Source organism: Eubalaena glacialis, chromosome 5, assembly GCF_028564815.1.
Source record: "Eubalaena glacialis isolate mEubGla1 chromosome 5, mEubGla1.1.hap2.+ XY, whole genome shotgun sequence".
Lineage (NCBI taxonomy): Eukaryota > Metazoa > Chordata > Mammalia > Artiodactyla > Balaenidae > Eubalaena > Eubalaena glacialis.
The window spans coordinates 45591199-45615785 of NC_083720.1; the positions used below are offsets into that span (position 1 = coordinate 45591199).

At 43.3% G+C, this 24587-nt stretch overlaps 1 protein-coding gene across 1 annotated transcript in view; it reads right to left on the reverse strand.

Moving 5' to 3' along the window:
* The window catches only part of FAM184B (family with sequence similarity 184 member B), a 127491-nt gene that overhangs the window by 61946 nt on the left and 40958 nt on the right, over positions 1–24587 (reverse strand). The window contains exons 2-5 of the mRNA XM_061191260.1: positions 10069–10821; positions 9172–9307; positions 7894–8033; positions 7119–7325 (exon numbers count right to left, since the gene is read on the reverse strand). Of these exons, the coding sequence (XP_061047243.1) occupies positions 7119–7325; positions 7894–8033; positions 9172–9307; positions 10069–10821 (1236 nt within the window). The remainder of the gene's footprint in view (positions 1–7118; positions 7326–7893; positions 8034–9171; positions 9308–10068; positions 10822–24587) is intronic.

The window sequence follows — 24587 nt, forward strand, 5'->3', positions numbered from 1 at the left end:
AGCCCATAAGCGGAAGAGTCAAGATCCAAACTCAGGAAAGGATGACCGCTTGGCTGTGCTTCTTCCCTGCCTGCATGGGTCCAGTTATACGTGGACATTTTTCAACAGTAAATACTACAGTACTACACAGTCTCTGGTTGGTTGGACCTGTGGATGTGGAGGAACTGCAGATACAAAGGTCCTACTACAAGTTATACTTGGCTTAACTCCCACGTTGTTCAAGGGTCAACTGCAGAATGAATGGACTTTATGGCTGATTGAATGTGAGGGATGACAGAGAAATTATGGATTTCTGGATTTCTGACTCCTGGATTTCTAACCTGAGCATCTAAAAAAGATGCTGCTATTGATCATCTGGATGACACCTTTACACTTTCTATGGGGCCAGCCCCAGGCCAAGCCAGTGGCCCTGGGGTGGCGCTTGGCATTGTCCCTGGGGTCAGTCATTTAAAAGAGAAGAAAAGAGGGCTGTGGTTAGATTGTAAGCGTCGCATGATGTGGACACTTAGCCCATGTATAGTGTCTTCAGTAAATCCACCATCTCCTTTTGCAGGGCTTGTTGCTTTGGAGAGTTCATTTTCTGAAGATGATAGATAAACTTTTTGTTTAAAACAAGTCGAGATAACTTAAGCAACCATCAGAAATAAGGCCGTCCCCTCAGCAAAGATTCTGATTTTTTTTTACTTCATTATTTAGTCCCTCATTCACAGAATCTTTTATTGAACAGAAGTTTTGTTTAACGTGCTTATTGGTGCAGACACTCGCTAACTCTGCCAAGGCATGTTCACTGTAACAGCACAGTGGAAACCCCCTGCGAGAAAGACGCTTAGCATAAAGCAGTGGCTATTTCTAATCTTGCACAGCCTAATGTCCTAGGGTATATGTAATCAATCACAGCTTCAGCTGTTGCCTTGACAAATGGACCTAAAGGGAAAAAATTTCCCCACAAATTTCCTCAAGTGACCTTGAGGATTTCAACAGGAAGCGTTAACATTCTCTTCCTAACTCGGGGAAAGAGAAAAAACAACTACAAAGACAAGAACGTGTGGAAAAAGAAGGAGATGAATGCTTTCAGATATATAAATTGCTGCATCCCACCCCTGGAAGAAGGCTCCATGGGCTATTAATTTACAGGATTCACAGAGTACTTTCATAAGCTCTGTTCTCATTTAACTCTCATAATACTCATGGAAAAAGGCTTTATTGCATCCATTTCACATGAAGCAAATCCAATGGCTGGTAAGAGGCAAAAGCAGGACTCCCACCCTTTTTCTGCTTTCTTGTCTAGATTGTCCACAATTACTGGCAGTTTAAGAAAAGACACATAAGGGAGCCACTGTGACGGGAACAACAAATACGCAGCCACAGGAAATCACCAAGCAGAGATTTCAGTTGGCATTTTAAAGGAAAACATGTTAACTTTTTTCAAGAAGAAAAATTACTCTTTGGTATGTATTTATAGTAAAGTTCCTGATGTAGCTGAAAGAGTAAACCAGTACAAAGCCTGAAATGTCACTCAGAAGGGGAAGGCAGAAGAGATAATGATCTTAAAATTTCCACACTGTACAAAAACTATAACCCACAGCAAAACATTGCAAGTAAACTACACTTCAATTAAAAAATACGAATACAGAAAAAAACTATAACCTACAGACCCAAGACGTCCAATGAACCCCAAAAAGAAAAACACAAAGAATATCACACCATGACATATCATAATCAAATTGTGACATGATAAAGAAAAAAGTCTTAAAAGCAATCAGGAAACAAAAAGATACACCATGCACAGGGGAGAACAGATAAGAGTGGCTACCAACTTTTCATCTGAAGAAAATAAAACCAAAAATTTTAAAAAGTTGAACAGCATCTTTAAAGTGCTGAAAGAAAAAACAACTGTTAACCTAGAATTTATATCCAGCAAGATAACCTTCAAAAATGAAGGCAAAATAAAGACATTTTCAGACATATAAACACTGAGAGAATTTGCTGTGAGCAGACTGACACTACAAGAAACATTAAAGGAAGTTCTTCAGGCCAAAAGAAAATGATACCAGATGGGGCGCTTGAATATGCCAAAGGAATGAAGAGGGTAGCAATGGTAAATTAGAAAATATAAAAGACTTCAGTTTTCTCATTTAAAAATTCTCTCTAAGAGATAATTGACTATTTAAGGAAATAGAAAAGCGATGCAGAGTTTATAACATATGTAAAGTAAAACATATGACAACAACTTCACAAAGGTTAGGAAAGGCTAAATAAAAATAGTGTGCTGCGGTAAGGTTTGTACAGTGAAGTATATATGTATTGCTTCTCCGTACAAACCTTACAGCAACACAATATGTATGAAGTAACAGCATATTATTCGATGGCAAACAATGATAAAGTCGCATGTTATAAATCCTACAGCAACCCATGGCACACCATCCCCTCCCCAAAAGAAGGACATCTAACAAGTCACTAGTGGAGACAAAAAAGGGAATACCAAAAGCTATATATTCAAGTAATCAAAAATAAACAGAAAAACAGGCAAAAAGAAAAAAGATGTGACAAATAGAAAAAAAAACACAACTCAGCAATATGGTAGACTTAATGATAATTACACTGAATGTAAATGGTCTAAATGACCCTCAAAAGTCAGACTGCCAAGCTGAATAAAACAGAAGATCCAGCTATCCTATTTGGGTTGGCCAAAAAGTTCGTTCAGGTTTTCGTAACAGCTTACGGATCCCGAACGAACTTTTTGGCCAATCCAATACAAAAGCACTTTGACTAGAAAGACACAGGTAGGTTAAAAGTAAAGGAATGGATTAAAATAGACTGTAACACTAACCACAAAAATGATAGAATGTCCGTATTTTTATCAAAGTAGACTTCAGGACAAGGAATATTCCATAATGAGTAAGGGGCCAATTCATTGAGAAGACATAATAAGCCTAAATGTGTATGTACCTCATAAATAAGTTTGAATTTATCTAAAGCAAAAACTGACAGAACTAAAAGGGAAAATATAAAAACTGACAATTTAAATTTGAGATTTCAATACTCCTCTCTCAATAATCAACAGAACAAATAGAGAAAAAATTAGTAAGGAAATAAGATACGTGAACAACACTATCAACCAACTTAACCTAATTATCATTTATGAAGCACGCCACTCAAGAGCAGCAGATCCATATTCTTTTCAAGGGCACCTGGACCCTTCATCAAGATAGACCATCCCTGGGCCATACAATAATATGAGCTAATTGAAAAGGAGAGAACAGAATCTGTTCTTTGATCACAAGAGAACTAAATTAGTAATCAGTAACAAAGAGATATCTGGAATGGTTCCAAATATTTGGAAATTAAGCAACCTATTTCTAAATAATGAAGAGTATTTTTGGAGTTGATAGAAATAAAAAGTTGAAAAGAATTAGACAAAATCATTCACATTCACATTAATACTGAAATTAGAAAGTAGAGGCCTAGAATGGTTGGGGGTGACTTATTTAAGGTTTGACAATGTGGCTGCTTCCCCAGCACAGCACTTCTTACACACAGACTTGACAGATGGTTTGAGTGCATATCTTGTTCCTCCTTCCAGACTGTGAGCTCCCTGTAGGCATGGCTGATTCCTATATCCCTGCATTGCTCAAAACACCAAGTATGCATTCAATGAATGATAAATAAACCATAAATGGATATTGGCAGGGTGAAGACCTGAAGGCTGCTCTCCAAGGCCCAGGGCAATGTTTATTCTGTTCTGCTACATAGACAGAGGGCAAAAGTTAGTGGCTTTGGAGTCAAGGCAGCCCTGACTCACACCCAATTCATGTGATACTCAAGTGACTTCATTTCCCAGGTTCCTCATCTGTGAAATGGGAAAACAACCCCTGCCTACAGGGCTGAGGTAAGAATTAAATCATGGAGTGGAGAGCTGTTGTTCCTTTTGGCTGCCCAGCCTCTGATCCTTCTCTGAATGCTTGGGAAATTCTCCATCTGATACATCAGAGCCATCCTTCCACCACAGAACCAGAAAATGTCAGACTTACCTTCCCAGACTCCCTTGTGACGAGGGCATGGGCATGTGATTGAGGCATGTGATCAACGCATGGGACCAATCAGACACACCCACCCCGGATTTTGAATTGGAAGCCATCGATACGTACAAGCTGGAGTCATAAAGGATCTGGCAACTGAACTTCCCAGGGGCAGCAGGGGCAGCCATTCTACAGCAGCTCTGACTGACGAACTTTCCGTGATGATAGAAATGTTCTAAAATATAATGTAGCTAATGTGTAGAAATCCCTCAACACTGTGCTATCCAAACTGGGAGCCACTAGCCACATATGGCAATTGAGCACTTGAAATGTGGCTAGTTCCACTGAGGAACTGAATTTAAAATATTATTTAATTGTAATTGATTTAAATGTAAATAACCACATGTGTCAAGAGGCTACCATATTGGACAGTGCAGTTCTGCAGGCAACATCCAGGGCCCACTGTTGGTGGTGTCAGCTGTGTAAACAGAAGGTCTGGGCTCAGACGTGGCAGCAAGGGTGTCTTCATCACTGAGTAGCTTGCCAAGCCCAGTTCCCTGGTTTTCCAGAAAGCTTTTCATTACCCTTTACTAAATTCCTTTCTTACTTAAACCGCCCAGGGTGGGTTTCTGATGCTTGTCACCCAGAATCCTAAGTGATACAAATGGGGTGTAGAACGCAGCAGTGTCTAGAACAGCTGTGAGGACTCAATAAATCTTTCCACACTCTCCTAGGAATCAACGTGGGCAAGTGCTAATTATAGGATGCGTACTCTGCTCTGTCTGTGAAGATTAAGTGGTAATATCATCTAATCCTACAGACAGGAAAGGCAGATAAACTGTCTGGGTGAACTCCAGCCCATCTCCTATGGCGTCTTTTTCAGGTTAAGGTAGCATTCAGGATACACAACATACTTATACTCAAGGGCCCAAAGGAACAGTGTGCGCTTAACTCTAGAGGGGAAACCGGGATCTATTTTTAGTCCACGAACACCAGATCTGGGACCTCTTCAAGCTTTTACCTTCCTGTAGTCTGCATGGTCTAATTTATATAACTTATATCCTCAGTTTGTAGAAATGACCATAATTTTTAAAAAGAAAATTAAAAACCAGGAGGAAATGCAATTTATTTCTACATGATTCATTTCCCAAATGGATCCATGCCCCTGATTAAAGCTGTAGTGGGATTTCTACACTCAGAGTCAGGCTTGGCTGACAAGTTACCAGGGCAACCTGTAGCTCTGGGAGAGCTACTGTCCCTCCCACTGATTGTGGCTCACGATGGAAAGCGGGTTCAGCTACGTGAGGACTGGATTTGTGCAACCAGTCACTGCTCATGGGGAGGAAAGTGCTTTCAATACAGCTGCCTCCCCCTCTGTGCAGGGATGGGAAACCACGGGCTCTGGAGTCAGGCTGTCAGGTTTTAATGAAGCTGCACCACTCACTGTCTGTGTGAGTGGATACATAACATCTTTGAGCCTCAGTTTTCTCATCTCTGAAATGGGGATATGAACACTCATTTTGTAATCCTGTTGGAAGGATTAAATGTGTTCATAAGAATAAAGTGCTTTATAAAGTATAGTGGACACTAAATAATATCATCACACATGATGTCATCTAATGCACATGGTAACTAATCACAGCCACCGTTTATCAAACTTTTGCTACATGTTGTGCACTGAGATAAGAGTTCACATATAAAACCATATTTAGGGGCTTTCCTGGTGGCACAGTGGTTAAGAATCCGCCGGCCAATGCAGGGGACACGGGTTCGAGCCCTGGTCTGGGAAGATCCCACATGCCACAGAGCAACTAAGCCCGTGAGCCACAATTACTGAGCCTGCACTCTAGAGCCTGCGGGCCACGACTACTGAAGCCCGTGCGCCTAGAGCCCGTCCTCCGCAACAAGAGAAGCCACTGCAATGAGAGGCCCGTGCACCACAATGAAGAGTAGCCCCTGCTCACTGCAACTAGAGAAAGCCCACGTGCAGCAATGAAGACCCAATGAAGCCAAAAGTAAATAAATAAATAAATAAATTTTAAAACCACCATATTCAATTCACATAACAAGCCCCCAAAGTATTTATCCTTATTTTCAAAATCAGGTTTCAGAAAGATTAAGTGACCTGTCCATGGTAGTAAAGCCAGTGAAAGAGTCAGGACTTGGACCCAGGACTAGACTTTCGTAAGTTCATTTATTTATCCAACACATTTTTATTGAGTATCTACTACTCTTCACCACCACACATTGCATTCCTCAGTGATATATGATTATCTTTCAGTGAAAACTCATAGTGATAATGCAAGTTCTTAGATTAGAAAGAAGCCTTCTAATAATAATTAAAGCACCACCTATGCTCACAATAATACTGATTTACTTCACTCTTTTCCTAAAGCATTCATATACATATGTTATTTGCTTTCCTCAGCAAACACGAGGGATGATGCTTTGCATTCCTTCTCAGCAGAAAACGCCCCCTTTGGTGGGAAGTTGGAACAGTATTCAGAGGCTGAGAAACTTCTCTCCCACTGGTTAGTTAATTATCTTCATCTACCCAGTGCCTCTTACGCCCCAGGCACTATGATCTGCTTTGTTTTTTCACGTGGATTACCTCATGCAATCCTTGCAGCTCCTCTGTGAGGTGCTATTATCACCATCTGTTTTATAAATGAGCAACTTGGGGCCCCGCAGAGTTTCCCTGTGAGGAGCCCAGGTTAAATAACTTTCTGTGGTCACAGAGCTAGAGGGTGGCAGGGCTGGGATTTGAATCCAGGCAGTCTGCCAGGCCTGCGTGTTCACTTCATGTTATTTCTCTCTGTTTTTGCAGATTAGAGGATTTGAATTTCCCTAAGTTAAACACTCATATGACACAATTCCACCCCATGTCAACAACTCTAGGTCCTATTGTCTCACAGCCCTGGGGTGCCCTGTCTCCTCCTGAAGACTCTGAACTCCCTGTGGTCAGAGAACTAGCTGAGATCTATATACAACAGGAGCTCAGTAAATGTTTGAGGAAGGAAAGAAGAAACAAAAGAGGAAAGGAGGGAGGTAGAGGCAAGGAAAAACAAATGGAACGATATCTCTGAAAGGGGATTTCACCTTCTGTAGCCTCTGCCTCTCAGCTTCCACTGATGAGCGAACTAATTGGATTTCCACCGTGTGCTTCTTCACCAGGTCTTCTAGGCGCTTCACCAGCTGGTCTTTGAGATGTTTCTTCTCCTCTTCTGTCTGATCTTTGATTTTACGAAGGTCTTGTTCATATTTTTGCTTCATATATTCTGTCTCAATACATGCCTCTTTCTTGGTCTATAAAAAGAAAAAGGGCTTGTAAAACTGCCAGGGTGGGGAGAGGAGCAGGAGATCACCATTTCTCTTTTGCGTAACTTCTACAATGTTGACTACTGATTTCAAAGCATGTATCACAAGGTACAATAAAGTTTATAAAATCACATGTTTGATATCTGTAAGGGACTTCACTTTATCCACCATCAGAAAAGGGCTTTTTGGGGTAGTGTATCTATTATCATAGGATCAGATATTCCAGCCCATACTATGGTGGTTTCTAAAAAATGCTTTGTTTGTTTTGACTGGGAACATATAGCAGGAATCTTAAGCAAGCTTCCAGTTTCCCAGGAGCTAATGATAAGGAGTTGGGGGAATTCTGCTACATTCTCAGTCTCCTAGCTTGACATGTAATGACATGCAGTTGGCAGGACGTTGGCTGGAACTTCACACCCACGCATCCACCCCTGAAACTATGGGACCTGTTGCTTCCAAGTGGACCTGTCATGGTTTGGGGCTGGCCTCCATCTGAAGCTCATTCCAGCAGAGACCCCTGTGGCTGCTCCATCCCCAGGGCTGGGTCAGACAGTACCTGTATATCTGTGCCTCCTTTCGTGCACGGACACTCCTTGGGAAAGTTCTGATCCTGCTGAGGATGGAGACTGCAGGCTTCCAAATCATTCTCTTTCCCTAGGACTTCATTCTCTGAAACTCTCTCTGTCTTCATGTCATCTGCAAGTACAGTGTCAACATCATTGGGAATGCCCTTGGCCTTGGCCTCATGCCTGAGGCCTCTGCAGTTGGGTCGCCATTCTGCTATTCAACTATTTTGCCCTTGACTCCCCTATGTAATCCCTGCTCCATGGCCTTCTGGCCTCAAGCATGGTCCAAGTGGTGATTGTCACCTTTGCCCAAGTAGCATCTAAATAGTTGTCCTGCTCTCCCTTTTTAAACTAGTCATCTTCAAATTTTTTTGATTGTGCTTTCCATAGGTTAAAAAAAATTAAGGACGTTCCTGGATAATATGTACATTCAAAGGATTTAAATAAAGAGATTTCAAGTATAAGACAAAAAATAAATATAGTTAGAATTGCTCAGTTTCTTCCTCTATGCCCTACTTCTGAGACCACTGCTGTAAACCCTCCATACCCTCTGGTTCGAACTCGTACTTTCCAGCCCGAGGTGATTTCTTCTTTCCCAGACACCTCACTCCCCTGCTGCCTGGGCCGCACCCATGATAGCAAGGCATGCTGTGGGCTGTAAAGTAGCAGTCCCATAAGCTCCCTAGAGGCAGAGCCTATGTTTTGTGCCTTTGTTGTATCTCCCAGTGTCAAGCTGATGACACTGTACATATTCAAGAACTTTCGGATGAGGGAGCTCAGTGGAAAGCACTTTGGAGTCAGATAATCTGAGACTCAAACACCACCTCTATCACCAGTCAATTGGCTGGCCTTGAGCTAGCCACGTTACTTTCTCAGCCTCATGTCTTCATCTGTAACATGGGATACTGACAATACCTAACTCACAAAATTATTGGGAACACCCAATAACATCACCGTGTGAATGATGTTAGAGTATAAAGCGTTGTCTAAGTCTGGGGAAAAGCCAGAGCTGAGACGTTCAGGCACTATGGTGCATGGTGGAGAACTTTCTGGGGGCCAGACATCCTTTTGCATCATGCCTTTTAAACACCTGACCTGTGTCAGCTCTGGATGTCGGCTCACTTGTGTCCTGCATGGATTGGACTCGCCCACCAGGCAGGTCAGATGAAATAGCCCTGCCCTCCACTCTGCTCCCTCAACAGTCTCAAGGCTGCAAGCAGCGTCAGGCCAACCTTTGCTGTGTAAGGAAATCGTTCCGGGCATCTCACCGCTTTTCTGTGTCACATGACACTCCTGCAACATCAGCCTGTCTTTGGCAACAGCCAGCTTCTCCCCAAGTTTGTCTGCAGTGCTTTTCAACTCTGAATTCTCCTGTCGAGCCTCCTTGAGCTGCACATCCAGGTCCTAAACAGACAGAAAGGGTCTCATTTCTCTTGTTACAGTTCTGTGTCGAGACATCCTATGTACATCAGATCTGAAAAGTGGGTAAGTGCACAGCATATGCCTTTAATCTCTGGAATTCAGTGGCTCAGGGTTCATCAAATCCCGACTCATCCTCTGATTGGCTGTGTGACTTTTGGCAAGTTATTTAACCTTTCTGTAGTGAGGATCAAATGAGATAAAGTGTCTGGGACAGAAAAAAAATGCTCAGGGAGTATGAAGGATACTAGCTGCTGTTACTTTTAGAGATGGGGCCCTGTGAGTCTGTGGGCCTCATGTAACTGACTTGTCAATGGTCTGGCTTTCCACAAATACGAAGCCCCAAGGATGTGAGGACAGCAAGTTGTTATGGAGTGAGTGGGGGCTTTATAATTAGGCTGAATTGAGTTCAAACACTTTGTAGCTGTGTGCCCAGCTAGGTCCATCCTTAAGCTTCTCAATTTCAGTTTTATCATCTCATCTCTAAATTGTAAGTCTCTCAGCTCTCAGAGGACAGGGATCAAGGCCGGCTCACCGTGTGTCTCCTGCCCACAGCCCCGGCCTGGCACATAGTAGGTGTCCCATACATACTTGCTGAATGAATGTAGTTGAACTCCATGGAGGTAACAATGCTCGCTCTGGCAGAAGTCAAGGGCTTTGCGCGGTGCGTGACACACGGTAGGTGTTCGATACTAGGGGCCATGCTTAGTCTCCCATCTGGAAGGTAGGAAGAGTCCCTGCTTTACCTGAACGCGCTCCTTCAGCTTCTGGGCGTACTTCTTCAGGTCACTGATCTTGCGGCCTCTGTGCTCCAGATCCCCTTCTAGCTTCCGGAACTGGGCCTGCAGGGCCGCCTCCTGGGCCTGGAAGTTCTTCCGGAGGTCGGTCTCCTGCCCCTGCCGCTGCCACAGGGCCTCGCTCACCGACTGCTGCATGGCCTGCCGGACGGCCTCGTTCTCCCGCTCGTACGCGGCCTGCAGCTCCTCAGCCTTCCGAGCATAGCCCTCGCTCAGCTGCTGGCTCTCCGCTCGCAGCCGCTCCACTTCCAGCAGGACCTCCCGCATTTCGGGGCCGCAGCCCGGCTCGGCCTGGGGCTCGGGACCCTCGGGGGCAAGCCGGCCCCACCGGGGCGCCTCGTGGCCGCTCAGGTGCCGGAGCCTCTGCTCGTAGTCGGCCTTGAGCTCCAGCATCTCCCTGGAGAGGGTGAGCACCCGCTCGGCGTGCTCGGCCTCCACCCTCAGCTCCCTCTCCTGGGTCTCCAGCCCGCACGCGGCCGACCGGGCCAGCGCCTCCTGCGTCAGCCGCTTCTGCAGCTCCAGGGCGCTCTCCAGGGCCTGGATGCGCTGCCTCAGGGCCTCCTCGCCCGCGCGGCCCTGCGCCTGCAGGAGCCTGGCCTCCGTCTCGGCCACCGCCTTCCCCAGCTCCTCCTGGTGGGCCTCACGCAGCGCCTCCATGCCCGCCTCGGCCTCGTCCTGGCGGGTGTTCAGGGCATAGATCACCTGCGGGAGAATTCGCGGAGCCGGGTTAGCGGGAGGGGCGTGGGTGTGATTGAGGGGCCACGTGACCAGAGAGGGCCGTGACCCTGGCGGTGACGTAGGCTGATCCCCACGAGCTGCACCTGAGAAGGGGATTTGAGTGGAAGTGATTTGTTAGAAACCGTCCCCAGGAGAAACCGGTAAGGAGTTCCATTGGGACCTCTGGGAAGCACCGTGGGAATCCAGTGAAGGGTCTGAAACAATCTGGGACACAAAAAGAGCCCCTCAAAACCAAACCAAAACAAAATACAACAAAACACTAGAAAATAGAATCCAGCAATGTAAGAAAAGGATTACACACCATGACCAAGTGGGATTTATCCCAAGAGTGCAAAGTTGATTTAACATCTTAGAATGGGATTGACATATATACACTACTATGTGTAAAATAGTTAGCTAGTGGGAACCTGCCGTATAGCACAGGGAGCTCAGCTCTGTGCTCTGTGACGACCTAGATGAGTGGGATGGGGGTGGGGGGCGGGCAGAGAAGGAGGGAGTCCAAGAGGGAGGGGATATAGGTATACATATAGCTGATTCACTTCACTGTACAGCAGAAACTAACACAACATTGTAAAGCAACTATGCCTCAATTAAAAAAAAAAGACAGAGAATAAACAGAAAACCGAAAATAGTAAAGAAAAAAAAAAATCAATGTGACACACCACGTGAATAACATAAAGGACAAAACACACAAGATCGTTTCAACAGACACAGGAAAACCATTTGACAAAATCCAATACCTCTTCATAACAAAAACACTGACCAAACTAGAAAGAGAAGGGAACTCCCTCAACCCAATAAAGGGCATCTATGAAAAACCCACAGCTAACATCGTACTCCATGGCGAAAAACTGTTCTCCATAACTTCAGGGCTAGGTGCTGAATACACATTCAGAATCTCAGAAAATCCTCATGGCAGCCCTGCAAAGTTGGTATTTTTCTCCCCATTCTAAGAATGAAACATTGAGGTTCAGAGAAATTAAGCAACTTTTTCAAGGTCACAAGGGATAAGAAGATTCGAATAACCTGTGCTCACAGCATGGTACTGCACTGTATCTCACCGTCCCACTTGAACATTCATTCATTTACACATTTACTGAATATCTCAGATGTGCCATGTTCTGTGCTGAGCACTAGGAATATGTGCTGATCAATAAGGCAGCTGACGTTGCAACCTCAAAAATATTACAATCCGTCAGGAGAGTCTGACAAGAATATGGTCAGTTTCGATGCACTAAGCGCTATGAGAGGGATCAGCCCCACTTACTAGGGAAACACAGAGGGAGGGTCTAGTAGAAAAGACGACTTCCCAGAAAAAGGGAGCCTTGTCTCCTCATCCTTGGGGGTGACCAGTTCCCTTGTACATGTCAACCTTCGTGTGGGTAAGAACAATACGACTTCTTTGTGTTGTATCATAGCACTTGGTATGAAGTTGAGCACACGACAGGTTCATAATAAGTATCTATTACGGTACTGTTGCTGGTCATCAGAGATTCATGCTTTCTTTCCACAGAGTTGCTGCAGAGGAACAGCCACCAAGCAGAGACCACATTTCCTAGTCCCCTTGCATCTAGATGGGACCATATGACTCGTGATTGCCAATGGAATGTGGCCAGAGGTGGATGTGCGTCATCTCAGGGCCAACGCTGGGGTTAGGGTTAAGGGGAGGGTTAAGAAGGAGGCATGTCCTTTCCGGTCTCTTTTTCCAACTGCAAACTTACTGTGGAGTGCAAGATGGAAGGTGCCTGGGTCCTCAGTGACTGAGTAGAAGGCCACCTGCCCACCAGGAGCACTGGCCTTGATCTCTACACGAACAAGAAATAAACTATTGTGTTGAGCCTCTGAAGTCTTGATATTTATTTGTTACAACAAATAAATCAGTTCACTATGATCACCCTGGGAGAACTCACAGGACTCAGCATATAGTCATACTCATGGCTATGATTAATTATAGAGAAAGGATACAAGGCAAAATCAGCAAGCGGAAAATGAGCTTGGCAGTGGTGGAGGTCAGCGGGGAGTCTGGAGGAAATGAGGTGAAAGCTTGCAAGAATCCTCCGCAAGTGGAGTCACACAGGACTTGCTTAATTTCCCCAGCAAGGGGGTGTGACAACACATGTGAAATACTGCCTACCAAAGGAGCTCATTGAAGACTTAGCAAGGTTTTTATTGGGGGCTAGTCGGGTAGACAACTTCTTCTCGGCATTACCAAAATTCCAGACTCCCAGAAGGAAAGTAAGTGCTCACATAAATCACATTGTTTGCACAAACAGTTAAGGCCTGCTGAGATGTTCTTATTAGTGTGGGTGATGGGAAGCCTCTGGAAATCCACGTTCCCAGATGCCAGCCAAGGGCCAACTTTGCAAGCAGACCATTCTAAGGATAAGCAGTCTCAGGTGTGCTATGTTAACTTTTCTGCAACCTGATACCCCAACTGATAAAAAAAGATTGACTTTTATCTTCAGTGGAGTCAAGCTGTGCCAGATCAAATCTTAACATAAATGGGGTTTTTTCACTGTGAAGAACAAAACATCCTTGTAAAGTTTATTCCGTGAAATTTGACATTGGTTATTCCATTGAGGATAAAATAAATGAGTGATGGTGGTGGTGATCTTGGGAACTGGGGTTCCTACATTCACTATACCTGTACAACAGAAAACTTCGTTGGAGATCCAGTATATTCTGATGCCACTAAAGCACTTAATGAAGAAAGAACCCAAACATTGTACCCATTTGAGTGAGAACCATGTCGCCTGTATCAGGGTCTAAAGGACTTCAGCTTTTTCCAGCATTCACTCATGTGAGTCTGCCCTGACTGTGAAAATGCTCCCCATGGGCACACCCTTGAATTAACACAAGATCAGATTTCAGGCTGGAGGTAGCAGAGAGGGTCTCACGCTGGGCTCAAGCCTCAAGGCACTTTGGCATGTACGCTTTTATTCGTGGTGTCTTGCAATTAAAGTTCCCAAACAATCCCCACCAAAGACCTGCCCAAACTGTTCTCTTAGGCTGAGATCTGGTTACAGAACTTGGCTTTCTAGAGGTGCCAGACCCACCGTCTCCTGACCTTCCATAGAAGGTTACTCCAAGGGTATGTAGGCATAACCTGGAAAGTATGATATGTTATTATTCATATCATGTTTTAGTCACCATCCTTTCTTATACACATATACATTCATATGCACCATGATTTTTTTTTATTTCATAGATATCTTGGAGATTATGCCATTTCTGTATATAAAGAGATTCCTCATTTTTATTTTTGGCTGCTTCCTATGCCACATCATATGGATGTGCTATAAATTATTTCTCCATTACCTGCTGATAGACATTAAGTTGTTTCTCTGTGGAAGATCATCAATATGTTTACTTCAGTGTTATTAAATAAAATTTTCCTTACTCTTTTTTTCCATCCCTGTTGGTAATCTTGAGGTCTGATTTTTGCTTATGAATGCAACAAATTAAATTCCAGAGCTGGGTCTTAAAAAACTCATCTTCACAGTTAATATAGAATCTTAGGAAAGAGATGAAAGAGGTGTCTCCTCTCCCAGTCGTAGGTGGGGAGAGATGCCATTTTGCATCATAAAACTGATATGAAGAATTTGTATTAGAATTCTTCAGTTCAAAAGCATCAAACTCATTTCCCTGAACAACATGGAGACGTGTGTGAATGTTCACAACTGTGCCCATGGCAAGGGCACTCCTGGCACTACTCTGTTGGGTCATCTTGCCTATTCTCAAGTCAGTCTCATCTTTTTCCACTCTCTCCACTTCCTCATTCTCACAACCTTGATCTCTGAGCTTGCCCTCCTTCTTCCCCTAGCCCAATAGTCTCTTTTACCTTAGTGTCTCTCCTTTAAAGCCACAACCAATCATTTCAACTACCTTCTTATTGACATCTTCAAATCACTGCCCACCTCATCTTTTGCCTCACATCCTTCATATTATGAACACCAGATCAACCCACCCACCTCAGCTCTTGTCAAATAATACTAACTGGTACTTGAGATTTCCAAACTCATCTGTGCTCTCCATGCAGATACCATTTAATTGAGTTGTCGTAGTAATTCCCTATTCTTTTTTTCCACAAGGGCTATTTCAATTTTCTACCATGTTTCTTAGGGCTACAACCCTAAATCCTGGCCCACTCCTACTCTCCTAGCATATAGTTATCTCCTGTTTTTTTGAAGGAGTAATGGTTAAGGGCTTGGACTCCAGAACAAGCCAAACTCAGCTGAAGTCCTAGCTTCACTGTCTCCTAGCTGGTAACCTGGGTCAGGTGATTCAACCTGTCTGGAGCTCAGTTTCCTTACAGTAAAATTGGATTAACAATAGCACCAACCTCCTATGGCTACATTGAGGGCTACATGAGATATTGCATAGAGACACCAGATACCCAATAACTACATAATGAATATTACCTTCTGTCCAGAGAAAAGGACTTGGACTTTTAACTGCAGACTGGGAAAAAGCCAGAGCATTTGGTCATTCTTGGTATAGTGTTGGGGGCAGAAGCAGACTGGTGTGGTTAAAGAGAGAATGGAGGGTGGGGAAGGGGAGATTAAGAACGTGTGCCATTCTTCCCCAAAACCACTGGTGAAGGGAATAGGGATAGAATAGGCAGATGACTAGATGGGCAAACACGATCAAAGTAAGGTGGAGGGCACTAGAGAAAGGCAGATAAGAAGATTTAGTAGAAAGGAAAAGAAACAGAAGAAATGGTATAACTCAAGATAAATGAGTTTTACTTGGAACAATTGGGGAAAAGTATAAGGAATTTCACCTCCTATGTAATGTGTCCTTTAGCTCCCTCCAGATAATAGAAACTTACCCCATTAATCTGTCCTCCAGTGCACTGTGAACCACTTGGTTGTTATGGCCCTTTCATATCATAGTATGGACATTTAGATGCTGGATATCAAAGTAAAATGTGAGCTTCATAAGAATAGGGACCTCAGCTGATATATTCTTTAGTTCCCCAAGCACTTAGCACAATGGCTGGCCTGATCCAGACTCTCAGTGTGTTTCCTGTTAGACTGAACGAGAACTTTGTAAGGGGTGGCAAGAGATTGAACGAATAGGATTCCAGAAGAGAGACCTGCAGGAGTAGAGGCCCTGAAGTGGGAACACACATGAAACAGACAAGCATAACAAGTAAAAGACTAGGCTTTGGAGTCTACACTGCCTGAGTGCAGATCCTCTTTGCCGTTGTATGGATGCCATACAACATATGGATCCAGATGCTATCTGCTCTCTGTTTGACCTTGGGCATGCCATATAATCTCACTGGGCCTCAGTCTCCTCATTTGTACAATGGGGAGAATAAAGTTCCTGCTTTATGAGGTTACTGAAGGATTAAATGAGACAGTGCTATACGGCACATCACATAATGCCTGGCTCACCGTAAGCACCTATGGGAACTGGCTGTTGTCCACAGGGCACTTTAAGCCTGATGGAGATTTCTGTGGCAATGGCACTCCTCTTAGGGAAGGCAGTATAGTAGAACTGGTGGAGTAGGGGTCCTCTGCAGTGAGAGAGACCTAGATTTAACTTCCTGGTAACAGAGATTGCTGGTGGACCCAATATCTGTTTCTCTCGTTTGTCCTTAGAAATAGAACCTTAACTTTTCTGTGGGCACACTGCCACATTCCTCAGCCTCCCTTCTAACTTGGAGCAGCTAAGTGACCAAGTTTTGCCTAGTTGGATATAAGCAGATGTGTCATTATTTCTTCCGGGATGAATCTTTTATTTTCGAGCGTTCATCTTGAACCATGAAGGGGATGCCACAGGCTAAAGTTGGCAGAACAATAAGATAAGAGGAGCCAGGGTCTCTGGCACAGTGGAAGACCATGCCAGCCCTGCAGTGATTCCAACAGGATTGCACTGGGTTTTCTGTCCTTCACAGGCAAACTAGTTCTGTTTGATACATATACTTCTCAACTCTGATCTTTTAAAAATTGCTTAAGTTATTTCACTTCTTGAAGCCTCAGTTTCTTGCCTGTAAAAGAGAGATAACCCAGACCTGGTTTTTTTAAGGATCAAATAGGATTACATCTTTTAGTTGTTGGCACATAGTAGGTATTTAATAAATGTTTTTTTCTTCTCTTTTCTTACACTATGCCCTCAAAAAGGAACGTCCCTTGTTTTTTGGAGACACAATCTGCTCCACCTCCCCACCCTACCCCACCCTCAGAGTCTGAAATTGTCGAGCAGATTTTGAGCATACCCACCCTTCTCCTGGGCCTGATGCCTCGCAGGTCACTTGGCAACCTTTCCCCTGCCACCTGCTTGATTTCTTTCAGTCACCACCTACTCAACTGAAACTTCAAAGTGACTGGCCCAAGCCTTATTTGTGAAACTTCTCCCTCAGGAGGAGGCCAACTTCAGAATCCATCAAGGGACATGAATAATTCAGGAGCCAAGAGAAATACTGAGCAAGTTGCAATGTCTTCCCAAGGGTTTTAGAAATTCACTGCTAATGGTGTGAGTTCAGAGAAAATTTCTGCAGCCGGCCTGTTAAGGTCTTAGAGGTTGAGTATTGTAAGTTTAACAGAACTATAATTAATGGTTTCTGAGCATCAGATCGTAAGGAAAGTTTCCATCGAGTCTGGCAGCAGGAGTCAGAAGTGAAATGGAAAAGGAAAACAGGAAATAATATTTATTGAGTGCCCAGAGTATAACCTTCTCTGGGCCAGGTGATATACATATTATTTATAAATAAATCTAACAATAAATAAATCTAACAATTTTACAAAGTGGACATTCTCATGCTTCTTCCTGTTTTACATTGGGTGGGGTTAATTTAACATCTAGGAGTGATAGAGCATGGTGTTTAAAAGGAGGCTTTGGATCCTGCTGGACCTGGGTTCACATTGTAGCTCCACCTCTCTCTAGCTTGAGGGAGTTATTGAACCTCTCTGATTCTCTGTCACCTCATCTATAACATGGGGAGAGCAATGCCTACCTCATAGATTTGTTTGGAGATTAAAATGACATACAGAACCTAAAACCCTTAGCAGCATTCCTAGCACAGAGTAAACACTCAAGAAATTCTGACTGCTATTATTTTTACTATTATTGCCGAAAGACAAGGTTAAAAATAAATAATAAAATAAATAAAATAATGTTAAAAAGTGCAGATGCTGGGATTGAAACCCAAATCCTTTTGGATCCAAAAATTAAAAGAAATAGAACAATTAGCTTGTTTAGAAAAAACCTGGTGATATTCTTTCATTCAATATTTTTATAGCATCTTCTACACGCTCGGCATGGTGCTAGGCACTAGAAAAACAGAACAAATAAGATCATTCTGTTGAGGGGCTTGTAGGTTAGCAGAACATGGTAGATTGTCCTGTTTTTCCTTTTTTTTTTTTTTTTCCTTCCTTGCTATGGCCCTTCCAGTCTGTGGACAGCATTTACATTTCTTTCCTTTTGGGCTTGCCTGTAACTTGCTTTGGCCAATGGAATGAGAGTGAACTTGCTGCAAACAGAGGCTTTAAGTGTGTTTATGTGTTTTGGCTTGCTCTGCTTCCAGAAGAGTACATTTAGGGTAGCCATGGGTTCCAAAATGAGAGACACGTGGAACAGGCTGGACCCCAACCCAAAGGCTGGAGTTAGCTTGGCTCAGCCAAGCCCAGCAGAGAGCAGCTGTACAGCAGCCAACCTAAGCAGGAGATAAAGCACTGCTCTTGTAGGCTGCTGAGATTTTTAGGGTTGTTTGTTACACAGCATTATCGCAAGAAAACCTGACTAACACATGAAAAGAGAGAGAGACAAGTAAGCCAATTAGTACATTTAGTGGTGTTTGAGGTGCTTTGCTAGAAATCTGCTAGAGAAAGGCACAAGGGTCACAGGGAAGGATCACATTGCTCCAGTAATTCTCCCCCTTCCTTCCTGCATCATCATTAATGGATCACTCCCATCAACATATAAGTGTATTATAATTTTTATCATTAACAAAAATCTTTCTTTTGATCCCACATCCCCCACTTTTCTGCATGTCTTTATAGCAAACTCCTCAAATACTTTGTTTATACCCATTGTCACTAATTCCTCACCTCCACTTCTCTCCTGAACCCTCTCCAATCAGGCTTTCAGCCTCACTAATTCACCAAAACAACAGTCAATGTTTCACTAATGACCTCCAAGTTGCTAAAGCAACAGAAAATTCTCAATCTTTCTGTTTAACTTTTCAGCAGCATTTGACATAAGAAATCACTTCCTTCTCCTCGAAACTTCGTCTTCACTTGGCTTCCCTCCTACTGACCACTGACCACTCCTTCTCATCTGATTGGCTAGTTCTTCCTCATCTCTCATCCTTCAAATAGGAGGGCCTCAGAACTTGGGCCTCAGACTTTCTCATCTCTACAAACACTTTCTTGGGATCTCATTCAATTTCACGATTTTATGTATGCTTTTTTTTGCTAATGACTGTCAAATTTATGTGTCCAGGCTGGACCTGTCACCTGAATGTCAGACTCATGTCCTGTTGCTTACCAATATCTCCTCTATGTAACATATACCTCAAATTTAATTCTGGGGATTTTTCCTTCAAAACCTGCTCTTCCCACATTATTCCCCATCTCGCTCCATACCAATCCCCTTCTTCCAGCTGCTTACGTCAAATTTTGGAGTCTATCAATAAATACGTGAAAAGATGCTGAACATCACTAATTATTTGGGAAATGCAAATCAAAACTGCAATGAGAATCACTTTGTTGTACACCTGAAACTAACACAACATTGTTAATCAACTATACTCCAATATAAAATTTAAATTTTTTAAAAATTAAAAAAAAACTGCAATGAGATACCACTTCATGCCCATTAGGATGATGATCATCAAAAAACAAAAAATAAGTGTTGATGAGGATGTGGAGAAATTGTAACCCTTGTGCATTGCTAGAGGGAATGTAAAATGGTTCAGCTGCTGTGGAAAATGGTATGGTGGCTCCTCAAAAAATTAAACATAGAATTACCATGTGATACAGCAATTCCATTTCTGGAATTTCAATTCCAAAATAATTGAAAGCAGGAACTTGAATAGATATTTGTACAGCCATGTTCACAGCATTATTTACACTAGCCAAAAGGTAGGAACAACCCAAGTGTCCATTGATAGATAAATGGATAAACAAAATGTGGTATATACCTACAATGAAATATTACTCAGCCTTAAAAAGAAAAAAATTCTGACACATGCAACAACATGGATGAACCTTGAAGATCTTAAGCTAAGTGAAATAAGCCAGTCACAAATGGACAAATGTGGTGTATGATTCCACTTATATGAGGTACCTAGAGTAGCAAAATTCACAGAGATAGAAAGTAGAATGGCGGTTGCCAGGGGCTGGGGGGAGGGGGTTCTGGGGAGTTAGTGTTTCATGAGTAGAGAGTTTTAGTTTGGGAAGATGAAAAATTTCTAGAGACAGATGGTGGTGACAGTTGCACAGCAATGTGAATGTACTTAATGTCATTGAACTGTACACTTAAAAATGGTAAATTTTATGTCATTTATATTTTATCACATTAAAAAAAACAGTTAAAAAAAGTTTAGAGCCGTCTCTGCCTCAAATCTGTCTCTGACATCCTAAATCCACTCCATCAGCCAATCCTGAATCTCGCCCCTTCTCACCATCCCATCCTGCCCTTAATCTGAGTCATAAGCACCTCTCACTTGGACCATTATAATGGCCTCAACCCTTGTTTCTACCTTGCCATCTAAAGTCTGTTAAAAGTCAGTCAAATCATGTCTCCGCACTGCTCAAAACCTTCTGATGACTAACCATGCAGAAAATGTCAGAGCCTACAGCAACCAAAAGGGGGTTACATGTTCTGGCTCCCCAGGCCCTTTCTGAGCTCACCTCATCCTCTTCTTTTTCTCACTCCCTCCACTCCAACCACACAGACATCCTTGCCATGCCTCAATCATGCCAAGCACACTCACTCTCTCACTGCATCTCCGTGTATATTGTTGCCTCTTCTAATGACTCTTTGCTAATGACTGTCAAATTTATGTGTCCAGGCTGGACCTGTCACCTGAATGTCAGATTCATGTCCTGTTCAGCCAAGGAGAACCCATTCTCCTTTGGGTTTCTACTCATTTGCCACCTTATCCGTGAGACCTGCACTGATTACCCCCCAAATCATTGCTCTCCCCATACCTTTTCCTGCTTTATTTTTCTCCACGTCACCTTTATCTGACATATCATATATTTTACATGTTGTTTTTTTTTTTCAATTTGCTTATTGGTTTTCCTCTCTAGAGTATGAGTTATATGCAGGTAGGTTCTTTGGTCTGTTGCATGCACTACTAGATCCCAGAACAGTGCCTGACGTGTGCAAAGGACTCTGTAAATATTTGTTGAATGAATGAAAAATCTCTTTATCCAAGCAGAGAGGCATCAGAGTGCAGAGGATACTTGAGTTGGGTTTGAAAAGATGAGCAAATGTCATCCAGGTGAAGAGAAAGGGGAAGAAAATACAGGTAGGGGGAGTGTCAGGAGCAAGAAGTAGCACAAAGGCATGAAATAGGGGGGACTGGGAGGGGACATGCAAGGGGAGTCCTCCTGGCCAGAGCCTGGTGAGGGGTATTGGCAAGACGGGGAAGAGAGCATGACCCAGCGCTGGACAGGTGGGCAGGGGTCAGACACTCAAGGGTCCAGCATCCATGTTAAGGAGTTTAGACTTTATCCTGTTTACATAGCACATGGTGATCATGCAGACTCCCATACCTTGCCCTGAGATCCTGATGTAGGTCCTGGCCTCTCCCTCTCCCCAGGGAGAGGCCAGGACCTATATTTTTAACACTTGGCTGCCCAGGGCTTCAGGCTCTAAAAGCAAATGGGTGCATACTTTGAGGAACTGTGGCTTCTGTGCCATGCAGGAAGCTTTTCTTACAAGATTCTACCTCTCTGAAACTACAGGGAATAAAACTCTCCATAATGTTTAATTTTACATGTCAACTTGACTGGGCCACAAGGGGCCCAGATATCTGGTTAATATTATTCTGGGTGTGTCTGTGTTTCTGGATGAGATTAACATTTGAATCTGTCAACTGAGTAAGGCAGATTGCCCTCTCCAGTGTGGGTGGGCCTCATCCAATATCCAGTGGAGGTCTGGATAGAACAAAAGCCTGGGTCAGGGAGAATTCACTCTCTGACAGCTTGAGATGGGATGTCAGTCTTCTCGTGCCCTCAGATTAGGATTTACACCATTGGTTCTCCTGGTTCTCAGGCCTTTAGACTCAGACTGGAATTTGCACCACCAGCTCCCATGGGTCTCCAACTTGCAGATGGTATATTGTGGGACCTTTCTGCTCCATAGTCACATGAGACACTTTCTCATAAGGAATCTCTTTCTACATATATATCCTATTGGCCCTGTCCCTCTGGAGAATCTTGACTAAGACATTCTCCATTTCATAAGTTTGCGGACCACTGCCCTGACTTCAGTGTGGAGTCCAGATGCGATGGGGCAGGGAGAAAACTGTGGGAGGCAGGGGGATGAGATCGGGGTGAGCTGGAATCAGAGCAGGGGAAATGGGAAGGGGTGTGGGTTCAAGAGCGGCTAATTAGCAAGAGTGGCAGGGCCAGTGACCCACTAGGTATGGAGTGGGGGAGAGGGAAGAGTCCAGCGGATTCTCCAGCTGGCATGACTGGAGCGGGGCGGGGGGTGTCTGTGCCACCCCACCTCAGAAGCATAGCATCCTGGGATGCCAGAACATGGACAGGCCAAGGTCACTGCTTGACTCATGTCCCTGCACATGAGGCAGCTCCAACTCTCCTGGCACCAAATCAGAACAGAAGACTAGCTAAACCTTAAGAAGGAAGTCCTGAATTTGGGTGCTGAAACTCCTGGGAAGCGCAGAGGTCATGTGATTGCTGTTCCTTTCTTTATGGAAATGGGTTAAAACAGGTCCCAAACAAGGCTGGGCTCCTGCAAGCAAATGGGCTTGGAATGGAGGTCAAGACACTCATTTTTTAAAAAAAAATCTCATCATTACCCATCAGACAGCCATTGCTAGGCACCTAGCTGCACATGGCACTGAGCTGTGAGGCATAAGCTTCTGAATAATTGAAGCTCAACTATCTCCCAAACTTGTTTGGACTGAGACTTAGCTGAAAGGTAAGGGCAGTCTCTTTAGAAGGCTCTTACCGAGAGCCCCTCCTCTCACTGGCGGAGGCCAACACTCACAGATACAGGCCCGCCTGCCTTCCAGGGAGTTTCACCCCCTGCATAAGATGAGTGGATATATGTATATGTATAACTGATTCACTTTTCTGTACATCTGAAACTAACACAACATTGTAAATCAACTATACTCCAATAAAAATTTTCGTAAAAAAGCTTTAAAAAAAACCCAAAACCAAAAAACAAAAACAAACAAACAAAGATGAGGGACCACCTTTTGAAGCTCCAATGACTTGTTTACAGCTTCTTGGAACACAAAGACTAGGGCTAGCTCCCTTGGTTAGCCAACCTGGTCAATATTTATGCATATGTGTTGCAATACTTCCTTTGTGAACAAAATCAATACAAAAAATTCTTTAAAAAAACAATACAAGGAAATCTTAATACCTCTCACAGGAAATACTTTAACAGAGAAGTACTCCAAGTAGGAGCATCAAAATCTATAACTACAGATACAAACAAAATTATGTGAACTTAATAGCAGAAAAAGAAGATCTTCAAGCTTACCTGCTTAGATTACGTATTATAAATTTAAATTCCGACAGCGGGCTTTCTGTGCATATCTATATGGACACGCATATCCGTTTGTTCCATATAAGTGATACCACACTGAGTGCTAACGTTATTTTTACACAGCACTTTACAGTTTACAAAGCAACTTTACGAGGTAAACCCCACAGCATGAAAGATAGATATACTGAATGCCCATTCTAAAGGAATTCTTATTTTCTCCACTGTTCTCTGTGTTTCGGGGTGGGGGGGAGGAAATCTCTTTAAACATTTTCCAGTCCATTTATTGTACCTTCTACATAATCCTCAGATAAACATGTTAATGTGTTTATGTTTCAAGTGACATATTCTTGTCCAAACACCTTAACAAAACCCAAAGATCTGTTTATTATACGTGGGTAACCTTTGCATATTGTCCTCCCAGCCATGGCTGAGTTTCTGTGCTCTGGCATCACGTGGCTTTGAGTACAGCAATAAGAAGTTTTACTCGCAATTTACGGGTGATGGGTACATGTTGCTCCCTTAAACTGCACACCAGAAACAGAAGGGCCACACCAGGTCAAGTTCATAGACCAGACCATCTTTTGTCTCTGACTTGACCTACTGGGAGTATTTGTGGGAGAACAGAGCCCTTGCCAGCCCACCATGTCAGGGACCTCACAACGTCAGGAGTAGATTACTTTAAGTTAAAATAAAAGGGATGTAAGAGTGAAGATGCAACATGTTCCAATTTTGTTTTAAAATCATACACACACACCAACAAAGAAAAAGGTCAAGAATGTATCAAAAACATGACCCAGGTTATGTCTGGATGGTAATAATGAAAGGTATCAATTTTTCTCCTTTTTTTAAACTTCTGTGCATTCCCAATTTTTCTATATGAGTGTGCACTTCAATTATAATCAGAAAAAAATCTTTGTTTTTTGTTTTTTTTAAGGATAGGGATATACCATCAAACTCTTCCGCATCAGTTAATCCATAAATGTCTAAACCTGAGACACAAGCCCTGGAAGGAGAAACGTCTGACA